Raw genomic sequence first — 16,497 nt, forward strand, 5'->3', positions numbered from 1 at the left:
GGCGAATAAACTACTTTTATGCAAAATGGTGCAAATATTAGAATTATTTCATGACAACTTTGACCCACAGTACTAAAGTAAAGATTCCAATGATTTTCCTATAGATCATGTATGTTAAAAGATGTTATCATAAACCTAATGTTTGGATGTGTATTACGTATCAATGAAGAAAACCGTCGTTTGAACAATCGATAAATATACAAAATTAAACATTGCTTAAATATCAGAAACACCTTGGTATTGATAATTCATTAAATTATATTAATTAATAATTTCCAGTTGAAATGACGTGTGTACCATTTTCTTCCGCGCCTTCTTTGACCAACAGCCAGCTGGATATAAGTCTCTTATAATTAATTCCGTCTTAATAATAAATAATATATTTTATAACAATTATAAATTACATAATTAGTAATTAACAAAAAGGCTTAATTTGACAGGAATTGAGTTATTTCTTGACAAAAAGACAACGGAGCACAACTGTTGCAGTGATAACTGTGTTAAGATGATGGTTTGAGCGGGAATCGCATCTTAACAGCGGCAGGTTGCTGAAGATTCCGGATTGTTTTGTTTTTGGCTGTTTTTTTTGTTGTCACAATTCGTAGTCTCTTAGGAAGATCAGAGATGAAATGCACCATTCCAGAGATCTCTTGGCACAACAGAGACCCAGTTTTAAGCGTTGATGTACAGGTCAAGAAACCAGACGAACCATTTTACAGATTAGCCTCTGGAGGATCTGACACTCACGTTCTGGTATGACCATAAATCACCACAAAATTATGTATAAAAAATGCGTGTATTTTGTTTGTTTACCATCTACAAATGTGTCTAGGTTTTTAATGTTTTATAATAATAATCATTTATAAAAGAGATTTTCATACTTTGTTAGATATGGAGAATAATAAGGCAGGACACAGGGGTTTTACAGCTTGATTGCGTTTGTGATTTGACCAAGCACCAAAAAGCAGTAAATGTTGTCAAGTTCTCACCATCTGGCGAGTTTCTGGCTTCGGGAGATGATGGTAATAACCATTTATCATATGTCATCACCTAAATTATAGATTCCGTAGCTTGCTTGCACTGATCATCCTGAGAATAGGTTTGACTTGTAAATTTGACCACAATGTTAGACAATTTCAGAATCATATATAATCATTTGGAAACAGAGGTCCAAAGAAGATGCTCCTGATTTGGACAAAGAAGTCGAAATGAATGATGAACATTGGATACAGTTTAAAATTTTGAGAGGGCATCTTAACGACGTCTACGATCTTTGCTGGTCACCTGATTCCATTCACTTGCTCTCAGGATCAGTCGATAACACAGCAATTATTTGGCATGTCACCAAAGGTTTGTAATAATAGTGTATTTTACATATTTTGCACGAATATCTGAGAGGTGGTCAACAAAGAAAATCTCAAAAATTGTCATCAAGGACTACACTTTAACTTCAATGAGAACAAATGACATTTTTAGTGTCCGTGGACCTCAGAGATGAAATAACTAGCCGGACGCTAAAAATTCTATAGAGTGTAGTCCTGATGAAGGCAATAAGCCAAAATCTTAATGACAATTTTTTAGTTTTCTTTGTTCTCCTCCCTCCCCCATATTCATATAACAAATGTGCCATCAGAAGGCTAATAAAAAAAAAATAAATAAAAGTATATTTTACTGTCAAAGAAAAACACAATATTTATATAAATATAGATATATTTTTTTTATAGGGCACAAAGTATCCATTTTATCCGAAGGAAATAATTTTATCCAAGGAGTTACTTGGGATCCTAAAAATAAATTTGCAGCAACTTTGAGCAGTGACAGGTAGTTTATTTCTCAAAACAAAAATAAAACTGACTCGTAAATCTTAAAACTATTCTCTAGCAAATGCCGAATTTATGATTGGAGGAGTCACAAGATGGTTTTTAACATTGGACGAGGGCGGATTCCAGGACATCTGCCATCCCCCGGGGAGGAAGATAAAAAATTAAAGCTCTTTCACGATGACACTCTTAAAACATTTTTTCGTCGATTAGAATTCAGCCCTGATGGTCAACTACTGTCCACACCAACCGGAACTATAGAACCACCTGTAAATACTTCAGAAAAATTGTTAAACGTTACATGGATATTTGCTAGGAAACAGTTTAACACGTACGTTTTTACATTCATTTAAAACGTTTATTTTAATAAGAATTGTTCTTTTAGCCCGGTGTTGTATTATCCGTCTAACCAGCCATCCATGATCACGAGATGGTGCCCAATAAAATTTCAATTGCGTCCAGAGACCAAACCGGTTATTCTCTTGCCTTATAGGATGATTCTTGCAGTCGCGTCTAAATCAGCGATTGTCTTATATGACACTCAGTATGCAGTTCCAATTGGCCTCATATCCAACATACATTATACTAAACTTACAGATATGGCCTGGTAAGTATTAAATCACACATTTGTTTATTATAAAATTGAATTAATTTGTCCTCAGAAACATGAAGAAAACTGGTTTTGATTTTTGGGTTTTGGAACCTGGAATTTGAATAGTATGACCGTGTTGAATGCAGAAGCCTGAAAGTGTAATCCTCCGGGCTGCATTTTTTTTTTTTTTTTTAATTAATAATAAATATAAAAGACGGTAAAAATATTTTTTTACATTTTCGGGTGAGTCTCATATAATGTTATACAACCCGCACAGCACCTAGTGAACAAATTTTCATAAAATTTGTTTTTAATTGTTATTATTTATTAATATTTCACTTTTCCAATTTTGTTTTAAAAAAATAATATACAATATGTTTAAAAATAAACTATTATATACAATAAATCCAAACTATTTACAAAGTAATTATTACAAACTATTATAAAACATTATTATTTAACTAAAATTATTAACAAATCTATATAGAAAGTTCTTCGAAGCACTGGGGTTACAGTCTAATTTTTTCTGTAATCAGAGCTAGAACCCCTGGCAAGTAGAAGCATGTTCTCACTTTCCTACCTTGCTCATCGTCTTTTGCTGCAAAAAGGATTTGTCCATTTTGTCCCCTAGGTGTTGAAGGTAGTGGAGTAGGAAATTGGCCATCAAGATGACGAAGGACTCTGAATGGAACAGTTAGGGCATTCCCTAAACACCAAGTACTCTCATCGCGTCTAGTCACAAATCGTTAGCTTCTTCTTGTCTTTAGGAATAACTATTGAACGAGACATTATCCATGAGAAGCATCCGGAAGAATGATGTTGAAATAAAAACTTAACATTGTTCATATTAATTATGTGAAACTCCTCCGAAAACAAATTTAAACCCAAAATTTATGTTTTAAGGTCATCAGATGGCAGAATACTAGTGGCATCATCGACTGACGGCTATTGTTCTTTGATAACCTTCACTGAAAATGAATTGGGCGACTGTTATATTGAAGCTGAAACATCTTCATAACTGTAATTTATTTGTAAATATTGTTAACAATAAAATTTTATTTAAATTTTTCTGTTCGTAAAGGATAAGGAGTTAACAATGACAAAACCTTTTATTATAAAAATAAGGCACTTTCAATAAAATTATTTTAAAAATAAAATCTCTATTTTATCAAAAATATAACAAAATTTATAAATATTTTTAATGGTCAGTGGTTAAACTTGTATGTTAAGAATGTCTGCTACTGTTATTCTTGATCTAACGGTTAATATCATCATCTCTCTTTCGGCGAATGGTAGTAAGCAAAGTAGTGTAACGTACATCGTGTATGGTATTGGTGATGTCGAACCAAATGGCCAGAACCACAAACCTCTCCTTGTACCATCTCGAATGTGGTGACTAATTGACGCCGCACTCAACAGCCAGCAAAGCACTGTCAGCCACTCTGTTTTTGTAATCTAAAGCAAATAAAAAAATCTCTTTCAATTGTTTTATATTAGCGTGACTAAATTTAAAAATATAATTAGGGTTATTATACAATTATCTGTTTTCACAAAGGCAATTTTTTATCTGTTTGAAATTCTTAATACCGCATCTTTTTTGCTGACAGTGCGACCTTGAATGCATGACAAAATTGGGCTAGTGTTACAAATTAAATGAATATGTGAACACTGTTTTGAAATGAAAATCACAAACAAATTCAAACCAAAGGATTTTCTTGTACTACTTGAAAATCGATGAGGCTATTTTTTTAACATATTCTGGGCATCATCCACCTGGTAAAACAACTTAGTGGCATCATCATCAATCAGTACTCTCAAAAAATATTCGCCTGGTACACAAGTAAAAAAAAAAAAAAAAAAAATAGGTCCTGCAGTGAACATGTTAAGAAAACAAAACTTTAATAATGATAAATGAATAATTGGCTTTAATTTCAAACCCTATTTTCTCGTTGTTAATAATTTTAGTATTATATTCAAATAAATTATATGAATAAAAGTAATAAAAATGGAATAAAAGTTATAAAAAAAAAAGACAGTACTCTTTAATATGTTTACACCATTATATTTTAATGTGTATAAAACAATATAATTATTTTTTATATTAATGATATTTTTGAAGACTTTACATGGTCTCTGATACTTATGTAAGGAATGATATGTTGTGAATCTTTTCCAATGGTGACCTCATCTTCTCTGAGGTTATTCTGAATTATAATCGCTTCATTTAAATCTTCTTTGCTCTTGATAAAGACATGAGTTTCAAAATCAGGAGCGATTTCCATTTGGTTTGGATTAAGTTGGCCTACAGGGCCAGGCATCCTCTCACACATCGCTTTCAGTGGGTTGACGCTCAGGGTCAAATATTCTTTTAAGTAGACGGCTTCCTGTGGTGAGAGGGAGTCTGGATTTCTATACAGCCACATTGAGTATGTTTCGATTTTGGAAAGGCGCGTCCTGAGGTAGGACCTGAGAAGGAATTTAATCCTTTCTAGTTCATGTCTGTGAATCAACGACCTGAGATCGGTCGGATCGAGGCCTTTGACGTTTTCCTCCATTTGTTCAACTTGTTCGATCATGACTTCGACAAATTCGGCCTTGTGAGGCAGTAATTCTGGGCTTAGCTTTTCATTGCTCCAAGCTTCGTTTATAACGTTCAATACTGCTTTAGCAGTCATCACCTCTTCGTCTTCTTCCTCCCCAAGAAACATTTCCTCAATGTCAGCCATATTTGAAACTTTTTTACTAAAAAAACCCAAAATATAAAAATAATATAATCAATTTAAAAAAAGAAGTGTAAGTAAAAGAACTTATAGCTTTATTGTCTCTGATCATCTCGTTCTGCCTATTCTCAATGGTTTAATGGCCTAAATGTAGCTATCAAGCCAGTGAGATTAGGAAAACTCAAGACTGGAGACAATCACCTCAACAAAATAACTCACAAAAAAACTTATATCACCTGGTCATTTAGTTTACCCATTATTTTTAATAATACTTTTAATAAGTAATAAAGGAAGATGTTTTATAAGAGTTAATGTTGCAATGATATTGTTATATTTTAGTAGACTGTCCATTGTTAGATTTATATTTAGGTGAAATGGCCGGGGCCAGTCAATTTTTTCTACTTATATATCACCTTATTTGAGTTCCTTCCAGGGATTACAAATTTTGTCTTTTCTGGAGAATGAGCTTAAGTATAATATTATGTTATGTCTGCCTGATTAGCCCTACCATTTCAACCAAATATAAAGTTACAATGATAAAAGATTCTACATGCTGTTATATTCTTCCTTTCCCATTCTTAAAAAAGATTTACTGATGTTTTAACTTTTAATAATTAATTTGAAGAAGAGAAGAACTGCCATACTTACTTTTGACAACGTGAAACAGATTACGCAGATGGCAATCCACAAAGTTGTACAGTGCAACAACGGCCGGTGTTCCAACAACAGGTCTTTCTGCAAAGAGAAAAAAAGTAAAAGTTGTCCAATCAAGACAAATTAATATTTAGAAAAAATAAATATTAGTTGTTGGAGCACGAAGTTTCGTCGATTCAGAATGGCAGTTTTTATGAACCTGAGTGAAATTGTTGAGAAAGAACTTGCAAATTTCAACTGCATAACAAACCTGCTCATTTATATATTCTGTGAAAATAGTTTAAATAAATTAACGCTGAAAACTCAAATAGCAATAACACCAAAGGAAAATCAATTTCTCGAATCGAATCAGTTTCTCGAATATGGACAAAAATCAGTGTAATAAAGAGCATTAGTTGATAATTAGTATGTATTGGGTTGTCCGGAAAATAATGCAGGATTTTGGTATTAAACAAAAAAAAAGAAACTAGTTACTTTAAAGCAATGTTCTTTAATCAAAATAATTTCCCATNGTAATCCTGTAAACGTAAACAGAATATTTTATATAGATTTTTTTTAATGAAAACTTAAAATCCTGCATTATTTTCCGGACAACCCGATAGTAATTTCCAAATATTCCTTTCACTCTTTCTTACTAACAATAATTATTAATCTTAACATAACATTGTTGTTACAGCCATTAATTTAGAGATCGTGAGATGCAATCAGATGTGTAGGTTTAGAAAAAATTTCTTTATAGTGCTAATGTTTCATCTGGGATTTATAAACATTGTTTAAATTGTATAATTTATACATATAAGATGTGAATATGAATTTATACAATGATGAATTCAATATAGAAATTTTATGTTTAATCAAAGTATTTGTACTTACTCAAAGTGTGTGTTTCTGTGTAAATGTGTCTTGTTGAGAATGTGAATGAGATTTTAATGTTTTTTGCTTATAATGTGTGATTTTGTATATTTTTATATATGTTTTTGAAGGTGTGTGGAAGGAAGTAGGGATAGAAATTCATTTTTCTGTGAGGAGTCAGTTTCTTTGAGGTGGAGGGACCAATGAAAAAGGGGTAATGGTTTGTCGTTCGGACCTGGTTAGCTTTTCAGGATTATTATAGGCAGAATTATTAGGGGAAGGAGAGATAAATCATTAAAGATTTGATTATGTAGAATTGTTTGATGTATGTTGTGTAATGATTGTTTTATATTGCTGTATTATATGTATGTTATTGATATTGAATTTGATTACTGATATTAGCGTAGCTGCGACTGAGTTTACTTGTATGTGTCTGTTCTGTAATTGATGCTATGTTTATATTTGTTGATGTAAACCATTTCTACAAATGTGAGGTGATTAGTGACTGTTAATCGATATTTATTTAGAAATCGTGAGATGCGGTCTGGTGTGATTTTTTTATATATTCAATCAAAGTATTTCTACTCACTCAAAGTGTTTGTCTTCTGTGTAATTGTGCCATTCTTGCGTGTCGTGTCGAAAGTGCCAGTGAGATTTTGCTATTTTGTGTTTATACTCAACTGTGTCACTGGCACTCTCGACACGACACGCAAGAATGGCACAATTACACAGAAGACAAACACTTTGAATGAGTAGAAATACTTTGATTGAATATATAAAAAAATATATTTTGCAATGTATAAAATTCACTTTTCCACATCCAAAATGTAATTGTTATATGTAAACAATGTTTGTAAATCCCAGGCCCTGAAGATGATCTCAATAAAGATCGAAACGTTGGCACGATAAAGAAAACGTTTTTCTGAAACCTACATCACACCAGACCGCATCTCACGATTTCTAAATAAACATTTCTACAAAGTTACGTTTATGCTTGTTTTGTTCTGTGTTTAATATTTTTAGATTGTTGAAATCGAAATTGTGTTGATGTTCAAAATGGTGGGTAGCCAGTGCTGTAGGATTTTGTTTGGGTTTTTTGCAATCACAGATATGTTGTTTTACGATCTGCCTGCACAGATTTTCCATATTGTTTATTTATTTTGATACACCTATATTTAATATTTATATTTTAATTGCTGTTATTTGTGGCATGAATAAAATGAATACCACAATGGAAATTATTTCATAAGGCAATAAACAATTTTCATGGTGTTCAGCAGAATAAAACTTTTCAAATCTACACACTGATTTCTCCATATTTCCTGGAATTCTTTCTCAACTAACTATAATGTACACCAATCCTATAATTTTATTAATTCGGGCATATCAAACTGAAATTAACAAAATATCTGATGGACGCATTTTTACTCTACACCCATAGGATAAAAATGTGCAAGATAGCTGTCTAAACATATTATTTTAGAGACCTGCAGACAGAATGACAATCACACCTCAAATGACTTTATCCTCTATTTACGGTTTGGATATTCATCAGCCGAAGTTACCATCAAATTTAGAGTAATGACACATGAAGCGGTTTTGACAGATGCATTTATCGCATCTGTTTAGCCAGCTGTGACACATGAAGTGGTTAAACAAAGTATGTATCATTAATTATGAGAGAACAATCTTAAAGAAAAAAATCTGCCAATTTTTAAGCTATGTTCTCTCTTTTCCAGTATTTCTTCAAATGTATCATTAGGTAAATAAATACAAATATTATCGTGATTTTCATTGAATTTGTTCTTGTCATACCAGCAGCACTACCTTTTCAGCAAACGATCAATAATTTCAGGAGTCCTGATGTCCTAGAAAAAAGTAGGCTTTTCTACCACCAGAATCAATTTGTGTTGTGGAACTAATAAAATAAAATATTAACAGGACATAAAGTGATGGTATGAACTGCTCAGACTTGCCACATATATTGGGGATGACTCAATACTGGGCCAGGAATTTTCAAACACTCAGGTCATCTCAACCAGCATGGACTCGGTTTCAAAACCAACAGGTGGTATGCATGTGCCAGCACAATGCTACAGCTGAGGGCAACTCAGTGACTCAATTTTTCTCTCAATAAACACTTTGATTAAAGCCACTGCATGTTTTATAACCCGTAAGATCTCTAACATGAATTTCAATCCACAGGAAAGTACTGTCAATAATATGGCAGCTGTATTTTGTCCATCTACTTTATTATGACACTCAAGTCTTGAATGTACTGGAATTTTTTTTTTTTTGATCTTGCAATTCAGAAACGTTTTCTATATTACTAGCTCTTGAGAACATCCTTGTGCCCTGGATCAACTGTTAATCCAACGGATTTTTCCTTCCGGACCTGGGGTTGAAGTCACCACCATGCCAAAGTATATCGGATGAAGATCTTTGGTATGTCATGTCACAATTTTCAAATAAAGGAATGAATCGGTTCAAAGTCCATCTTAGTTCTAATATATAAACCATGTAATTTTTAAATTACTCCATTATATACAAACCTTGATATTTGGCGACTTGACAAAGGGTTTTGTGATGTGATCAACGTCTATTGCACATGCGGCAAAACCGCAAAGGATCACGTCTACGAGTCTAGAAAATATGTAATATTTTCTTCCCTCAGGTAGAGAGACGACGACGACTGCCCAGGTGAGGAGGCCGACTGCCCCGTGCGTAGCGTTGTCTATGAAAGCCCGAAGGATTTTATTTGTGTAAAAATCCAAAAGTCTATCACCGCAGAAGGCTGCCAGGCCGATCGACAGGGTCAGGAAGCAGGACAACAGCATCGGACCATTCGGCAAGATGTATGAAACTGACCGGGCCGACTTGTTAAATCTAAATGTGTAATCGCATACTTCTCATAAACAGGACAACAATTTTTTACTCGGAAAATAAAAATAATGCTGGTAAAGAAGGTACATCGCGTCAATTCAGCGGGAATCACAGTAAACCCACTGTTATAGTAACATCTGTGACTCACACGACCCGTAATAATAACTTTTACTCCACGTCTTATGACGTTTAACAGTTCCTGACGTTTGGTTTTCAATAGGTAACTTTATTGCTTTGTCATTACATATTGACTGATCAAGCGTCATAATACTATATGTAAAATACTCTTGTTACATTTATATGCATTATTAATTTATTATGACATATGAATTTAAAATTTTGACTGCCACTGCCCGGATGAATAATAAACTAAACCCCCATGTGTAAGTAATAAACAACCTGTATGATTCTCGAAACCTACTATTATTGTTGTTGTTGTTGTACCTCCAACAATTTATCTCCCCTTTCCATAATAATCCCGTCTATAATAATCCATTATCGGCCCCTTTCACCTCAAAGAAGCCGACTCCTAATAGAAAAATGAATGCTTCCTTCCCCTGTTGTACTGCTTCACAATCATACACATATAAACAAAAAAACAAACATTAAAATCTCATTCACATTCTCAACACGACACACAACAGTGACACATCTACACAGAAAACACAGACTTTGAGTAAGTACAAATACTTTGATTAAACCTAAAACTTCAATATTGTGTACATCATTTTATAAATTCATATTCATATCTTATATGTATTTGTATAATTTAAACAATGTTTATAATTCCCAGGCCCTGAAGATGATCTCAATAAAGTTCGGAACGTGGCACGATAAAGAAAATGTTTTTCTAAAACTACATCACTCCAGACCACATCGCATCTTGTGATCTCTAAATAAAAAGTTATAATTCTTTTAAAAAGATAGTTCCTACTCACAGTAAGTTGTTTTAATAACCGGATTTCGAGCTTTTAGCTCATCATCAGGTTGAAGGAGTTCTACAACCACGTCTCTCGACATGAATTGCAAAAGTGACACTTACTGTGAGTAGGAACTATCTTTTTAAAAGGATTGAACACGGCACTCATTCCACCATTCATCATTTCTGTTATTACAATTATTACTGGAATCAAAATAATTTAACTAAGTGAAAAAAAATTCCATGGAGCCAACTGAATACAAGTGCGTAAACAAATTAATTTAAATCAAAACTTATAAGCAATAAAATTCATACAAACAAGTTCAATTATTCATGGGTCAATCATAAATTTGAAAAACTTATTTCATGGCGACGTCATTTTCTTTACATTGGTCACTATATAATCACAGTTCTTCATTTTATAAATTATATTAGTATAGATTCATTTTTCAAAAATAAGATTTAATAAACATTCAGTTTTATTTAATTTGACTAAATTCTGGCCAAAGTTTAAATAATTAATGAAATAAATGGAAAAAATGTAGTTGAATACGTCAGAGTCAGGTGTTCCCGTTCGGGAGTTGACGGGCTGATATTTAGTTAACTTCCAAAAGTCACATTTATCCTTTAGGATCGTGTTTTTATTATGTAAATATTTTAAGTTTTTAAATAAAGTAAATATATTTACGTGATGTACTTAAGCGAGGATTAAATCAAAAGGTTTTTTAGCCAAACGAGTCAAATATTAGAAATTTTATTATAGAAAGCCGCTATTTGTGAGTGGTAAGGTGATTACAACATTCCAAGAAGATGTCTGCGTCGGCGATTTATATTTTGGACGTTAAAGGGAAAGTGCTTATATCGAGGAATTACAGAGGTGACATTGATATGGGAGTTATAGAAAAGTTTATGCCTTTGTTGATGGAAAAAGAAGAAGAAGGTCTCGTTACGCCTCTCATTCAAACGACGGAATGCACTTTCGCCTTCATCAAGTACAACAATCTTTACATAGTGTCGACGACGAAGAAAAACGCCAATATTGCTTTGGTATTTGTTTTCCTTCACAAGATAGTACAAGTCATGACGGAGTATTTCAAAGAAATCGAAGAGGAGAGCATAAGAGACAATTTCGTTGTGATATACGAGCTTTTGGACGAGCTGCTCGACTTCGGCTATCCGCAGACTACTGACAGTAAGATACTGCAAGAGTATATAACCCAGGAAGGTCATAAGCTTGAGATACAGCCGAGGATCCCGATGGCTGTGACAAACGCAGTATCTTGGCGTTCTGAAGGAATCAAGTACCGCAAAAACGAGGTGTTTCTTGATGTGATCGAGTCCGTAAACCTCTTGGCCAATGCTAACGGTAACGTATTGAGAAGTGAAATAGTCGGAGCTATAAAAATGAGGGTTTACCTTTCCGGAATGCCAGAGTTGAGGCTGGGATTGAATGATAAAGTTCTGTTTGAGAGTACGGGGAGAGGTAAATCGAAATCAGTCGAACTCGAAGATGTCAAATTTCACCAGTGCGTGAGACTGTCTAGGTTCGAGAACGACAGGACCATCTCGTTCATCCCTCCCGATGGTGAATTCGAATTGATGTCTTACAGGCTTAACACCCATGTTAAGCCACTCATCTGGATTGAATCAGTTATAGAACGCTACGCCCATAGCAGGGTTGAGTACATGATTAAAGCCAAATCTCAGTTCAAACGCAGATCTACGGCGAACAATGTTGAAGTCGTCATTCCAGTCCCCGCCGATGCCGATTCCCCTAAGTTCAAAACGACAGTAGGTAGTGTAAAGTATGCCCCTGAACAAAACGCAATTACTTGGATGATCAAGTCGTTCCCAGGTGGGAAGGAATATCTCATGAGGGCGCATTTCGGCCTTCCCAGTGTCATATGTGAAGACACAGAAGGCAAACCTCCCATACAAGTTAAATTTGAAATCCCTTATTTCACTACATCCGGAATACAAGTACGTTATCTGAAAATTATTGAAAAAAGCGGCTACCAGGCATTACCATGGGTACGGTATATTACACAAAATGGTGACTACCAACTCCGCACCAACTAAATTAGTGTCATCATACAAATGTATATTTTATTTAATATTCCACAATAAACAGAATTCTATCTTATTATATAAAAAAACTCATTTCTTTATCTTTCACCCTATCCTTTCAAAGTTTTATTTTAGCTATCTATTTTTACTATCCGCACAGGGTATTACCATTTTGAAGGCTGGTCTAAAAGGCAAAAATAAAGATTATTATTATATCAATTAATCATTAATTTTATGTAAAGTTTAACTTATGATTTTTCCTTCTTGAAGGTGGGATAATAGGTCATCTCAAAAAAATCACAACCAGTTTTTATCCACAACGTTTCAGATTTATTTTAATCTTTCCTCAGGTGAGTTAACGCAATGGTTAAAACAGTGGTCATCTATCATTAATATTTTATAAGTTTATCTAAAAAAAGAGTCAGTATGGTACATATTTAAGTCTCTCAATCTCCGAACAAACATTTTAACATTTTGAACCTGACTAGGTTAAAATAAATACACTGATTAAAATAAATCTGAAACGTTGTAGATAAAAACTGATTGTCGTTTTTTTGAGATGACTTATTATCCTACCTTCAAGAAGGAAAAATCATAAGTTTTATGTATAGTTTTGGTTGAGATGAAAATGTTAGTGACACGAGTGGGATTTGAACCCATGACATTCGACTCAATACACCGCTGCTCTAACAACTTGAGCCATTGTGAGCTTAGAGCCGAAAGTTGTTGGTTCAAATCTTGTTTGTAACACTAACTTTTTCATCTCAACTAAGACCTTACTAAAATCCTCTCTTCATCTAACAAACTACCATCAAATATCCCTCACTTTATGCCTATTCAAAATACCAGAAAAACTAATTATGCTAAGATTACACTGGTTTCTAGAAACAAAAAACTACTGCCGAGTGGCAAAGCAAGTTCTGTAAACATCACAGCACAAGAGAAACCTAGTCTCTCTTGACACCTACACACTCAAGGCATTTGAAAAACAGGAAAAAGTCCTAGCTGTGTTTGTAGATATTGAACATGCAGATGACTTACTTCACACACTAATTGACAAGAATAAATGGACACATTCTGAAATTCTTAATACAGTTTCTAAAAAACAACCAATAGAGTACAATGCGGAAATACACAATCAAACCATCATCTAAAAGGATGTGTACTAAGTGACACATTATTCTGCTTAAGCCTCAACAATATTTTCAAACATGTATGAGCAATGTTGTATGCTGATGATTTGGTCATTTTCTGTAGCAGCAAAAACATAGATATATTACAACACCAAATGCAACAATTTAAACACAACCAACCATTGGCTAGAAAACAGTGGATTCAATATCTCCCCATCAAAAATAGCAGCAAAGATGTAAAAGAACTCCATGTACATTACCTCCATAAAAATTAACTACAATCCCCTATGTTGTCCCATTTTGTTACCTAGGCCTCAACTTCGACAAACACATAAACTGGGAACGACATTTTGCAACAATAAACAGTCATGCCGATCCTATATAAATCTCCTTAGATCTCTAAGTTGCATCACATGCAGAGCTGACATAAAGAGCATGCTAACCTTAAATAGAACTTTAGTCAAATCAAAACTAAAATATGGTTGCAATGCTTGTGTCTGCAACAGAATGTATACTGGCAAAATGAAGCTCCATTGGAAATACAGGATTCAGAATTGCAACAGGACTTTCCGCTCTTGCCCAATAAACAGCCTACATACTGGTGAACTCCCCAAATCAAACAGACTCCTTCTACAAGATCTTTACTAAAATCTCTACTCCCTCACGCCCACTAAATGAACTCTTACCTAACAATAGCATTTTTAACATTAACAACAGTACACGTAAAACATTTTCAAACAAAGTATAGACATATACACAAAACACAATCATTAACCTCACACTAATATTAAAACACTTACCTTCACCTAGTCAACCTTGGACTCTCCCAGAGCTCATGAATTTCATTACATCTAAGTCAACTAGCCAAAAGCAGTACATGAATACAAACAGGAATTTCTAAGAGTTAAAAGCAAACTTGATGCTGATTTTACCTACATGGATGGAATTGGTGCCTCAGTTTATCATGGCAATGAAATATACAAATTTAAACTTCCCTCAATATGTAACAACTTTACTGCAGAATTATTAGCAATAAAAAAATCACCTTTACTGATAAAAAAAAATGATAGTTACTCTACAGTCCGCAATTCCTTGTTTGCATTATTTGCCATAAAACATATCTTCACTGAAAACGCACTAATCTAGGACAACCTCATAAAAATCCAAAAATTGAAATATCAAAATAAACCAATCCTTATGTGGTTGCCCAGACACTGTGATATTCAAGGCAATACTTAAGCTGGCATTCAGGCAAAAAGAGAAAGAACAAGGAATTCCAGTGACAGCGAATCCACGTGGGAATTTAGAATCACACTAAAACACAAAATATGGAGAGATTGGGAACAAGCCTGGCACAACATCATAGACAATAAACTGCGAAGCATCAAAGATTCTGTCAGGTGCTTCTGACAAAGCAGACAAGAAGAAGTAACTGATCAGGCTACGGATCGGACATACCAGATACACACATGGCCACCTCACAAACATTGAAACACCTCCACAATTCAGCACATGCAAGTATCCTTGACTGCGAAACATATACTACCTGATTGTCAACTTTTAAAAACAGCCAGAGTTCAACCTCCCAAAAAGAGTAAGAGATCCTAAGAGACGAATCAACATGCCTAAATAAAATGTTTGAATTTCTAAAAAATACAAACATACTCAAAGCAAAACAAAAATTATCATATATTAATAATAAAATAAAACTAAAGTAAAACAATAAATAAAAGAAATAAATGGCGTTCTGAATCAAGATGAAATAGCCCAGCGGCGGTTCACTACCTTAATTACAAAAAAATAATTTAAAAAAAAGATTATTATTATATGCCATTTGGTGTAATATAAAATTAAAATTTATATACTAAGAAAGAATTATGACAAAAAACCTCAAACATCAATTTGCTACAAATTACTTATAATTATTATTTACATTTTTGTACAGATTTTTAAAGAAATCTAGAGAATCAATTCACTTTTGTTTAGGTTTTTTTGTAAGAGTTTCTTTTTTTCTATCTAAACATTTATCATCCCCATCATTTAATTGGTTTTTGAAATACAGAGACTCTTTGTATTCATTTTTATGTATTTTCTGCATTTTAAGAGGAGCAAATACAAGTTCTTTCTCATCTATTTCACTCAAATGTCCGTTCAGATAGTCTCTGAATTTTTTAAGGGCTACGTAATAAGGTACTTTATCTTCAGCCCTGCATGGTGTAGTACACCTTCCACTTGATGAAGGCATAACCCATATATGAGTGTAATTTGTCCCTTGTACGAGCTCTGGCTGGAGGCCCAAGTTGAACTTCTTCTTTCCGGAAAAAACCTCATATATCTGTTTACCGTTGAAGACCGCAATCTTGGGCCGGAGCTTGTTGATCTTCACGACGAGTATTTCAGCGCCGGCTTGAATTTCTTTCTTGTCTAAATCCGAACTACTCCGGGTCGTCCTCTCGACAATGTTGGTCAAACCGATACCCAAACCAGGCAGTGTTTCATCCTCAGAAGCAGACAACTGCCTCGGTGTCAGTCCTGAGAGATAAAGGCACTTCCAAAAATGGTTACCAGGTTTGGCATAATGATGTCCTTTGTATGCAGAAAACATACCAGGGTTTATCCCTACAACCAGGATATCTAAATCGGCTCTTAAACGGTCTGGCAGTTTCAACTGACACACTTCCTCCTCCGACATCCCATCGAACATATTTTTCCTTTTCCTGCCAGAACCCATCTGAATTTGATTCTACCTTAAATTAGATGTTATTTGAATCTACCTTAAAGGTATGTAGTTAACATTGTACATAAAAACCTTTCATGTACGGTTACTAATTATTAAAAAAAAATTAAGTTAAAATAT

The 16,497-nt window shown here is 33.8% G+C and overlaps 4 protein-coding genes and 1 long non-coding RNA gene across 7 annotated transcripts; 3 read left to right on the forward strand and 2 right to left on the reverse strand.

Annotated features, from left to right (window-relative positions):
• Window positions 1-507: 507 nt before the first annotated feature.
• Window positions 508-3,569, forward strand: LOC106667847 (chromatin assembly factor 1 subunit B). Its single transcript, XM_014396066.2, has 7 exons — window positions 508-753; window positions 890-1,022; window positions 1,141-1,350; window positions 1,725-1,821; window positions 1,882-2,151; window positions 2,206-2,427; window positions 3,316-3,569. Exons 1-7 carry the CDS (start codon window positions 625-627, stop codon window positions 3,428-3,430), a joined length of 1,176 nt encoding a protein of 391 aa, XP_014251552.1. The 5' UTR covers window positions 508-624; the 3' UTR covers window positions 3,431-3,569.
• Window positions 3,553-9,763, reverse strand: LOC106667848 (DNA replication complex GINS protein SLD5-like). 3 transcript variants are annotated; one of them, XM_014396068.2, is made up of 3 exons: window positions 9,191-9,702; window positions 5,781-5,867; window positions 3,553-3,867 (listed from the first exon to the last, which is right to left on the reverse strand). In XM_014396068.2, exons 1-3 carry the CDS (start codon window positions 9,473-9,475, stop codon window positions 3,625-3,627), a joined length of 615 nt encoding a protein of 204 aa, XP_014251554.1. In that variant the 5' UTR covers window positions 9,476-9,702; the 3' UTR covers window positions 3,553-3,624. The 3 variants fall into 3 exon arrangements, with proteins under 3 accessions (XP_014251554.1, XP_024083292.1, XP_024083291.1); XM_024227524.1 differs by lacking the exon at window positions 5,781-5,867 and having other exon boundaries at window positions 9,191-9,763; XM_024227523.1 differs by lacking the exons at window positions 3,553-3,867; window positions 9,191-9,702 and adding an exon at window positions 4,458-5,154.
• On the forward strand, window positions 7,690-8,793 carry LOC106667849. The gene is made up of 2 exons (XR_002910404.1): window positions 7,690-8,400; window positions 8,474-8,793. It is a non-coding gene; the product is annotated as an uncharacterized LOC106667849 (long non-coding RNA).
• Window positions 9,764-10,998: 1,235 nt separating the features above from the next.
• Window positions 10,999-12,596, forward strand: LOC106667869 (AP-1 complex subunit mu-1). The gene has a single exon (XM_014396101.2). It carries the CDS (start codon window positions 11,251-11,253, stop codon window positions 12,517-12,519), a length of 1,269 nt encoding a protein of 422 aa, XP_014251587.1. The 5' UTR covers window positions 10,999-11,250; the 3' UTR covers window positions 12,520-12,596.
• Window positions 12,597-15,612: 3,016 nt separating this feature from the next.
• On the reverse strand, window positions 15,613-16,371 carry LOC106667760 (G/T mismatch-specific thymine DNA glycosylase-like). The gene has a single exon (XM_014395905.1). The coding sequence runs from the start codon at window positions 16,369-16,371 to the stop codon at window positions 15,613-15,615; it is 759 nt and encodes a 252-aa protein (XP_014251391.1).
• Between the last annotated feature and the right edge of the window lie 126 nt (window positions 16,372-16,497).

Source organism: Cimex lectularius, unplaced genomic scaffold (genome assembly GCF_000648675.2).
Source record: "Cimex lectularius strain Harlan isolate CLEC.00 unplaced genomic scaffold, Clec_2.1 scaffold87, whole genome shotgun sequence".
Taxonomy (NCBI): Eukaryota; Metazoa; Arthropoda; class Insecta; order Hemiptera; family Cimicidae; genus Cimex; species Cimex lectularius.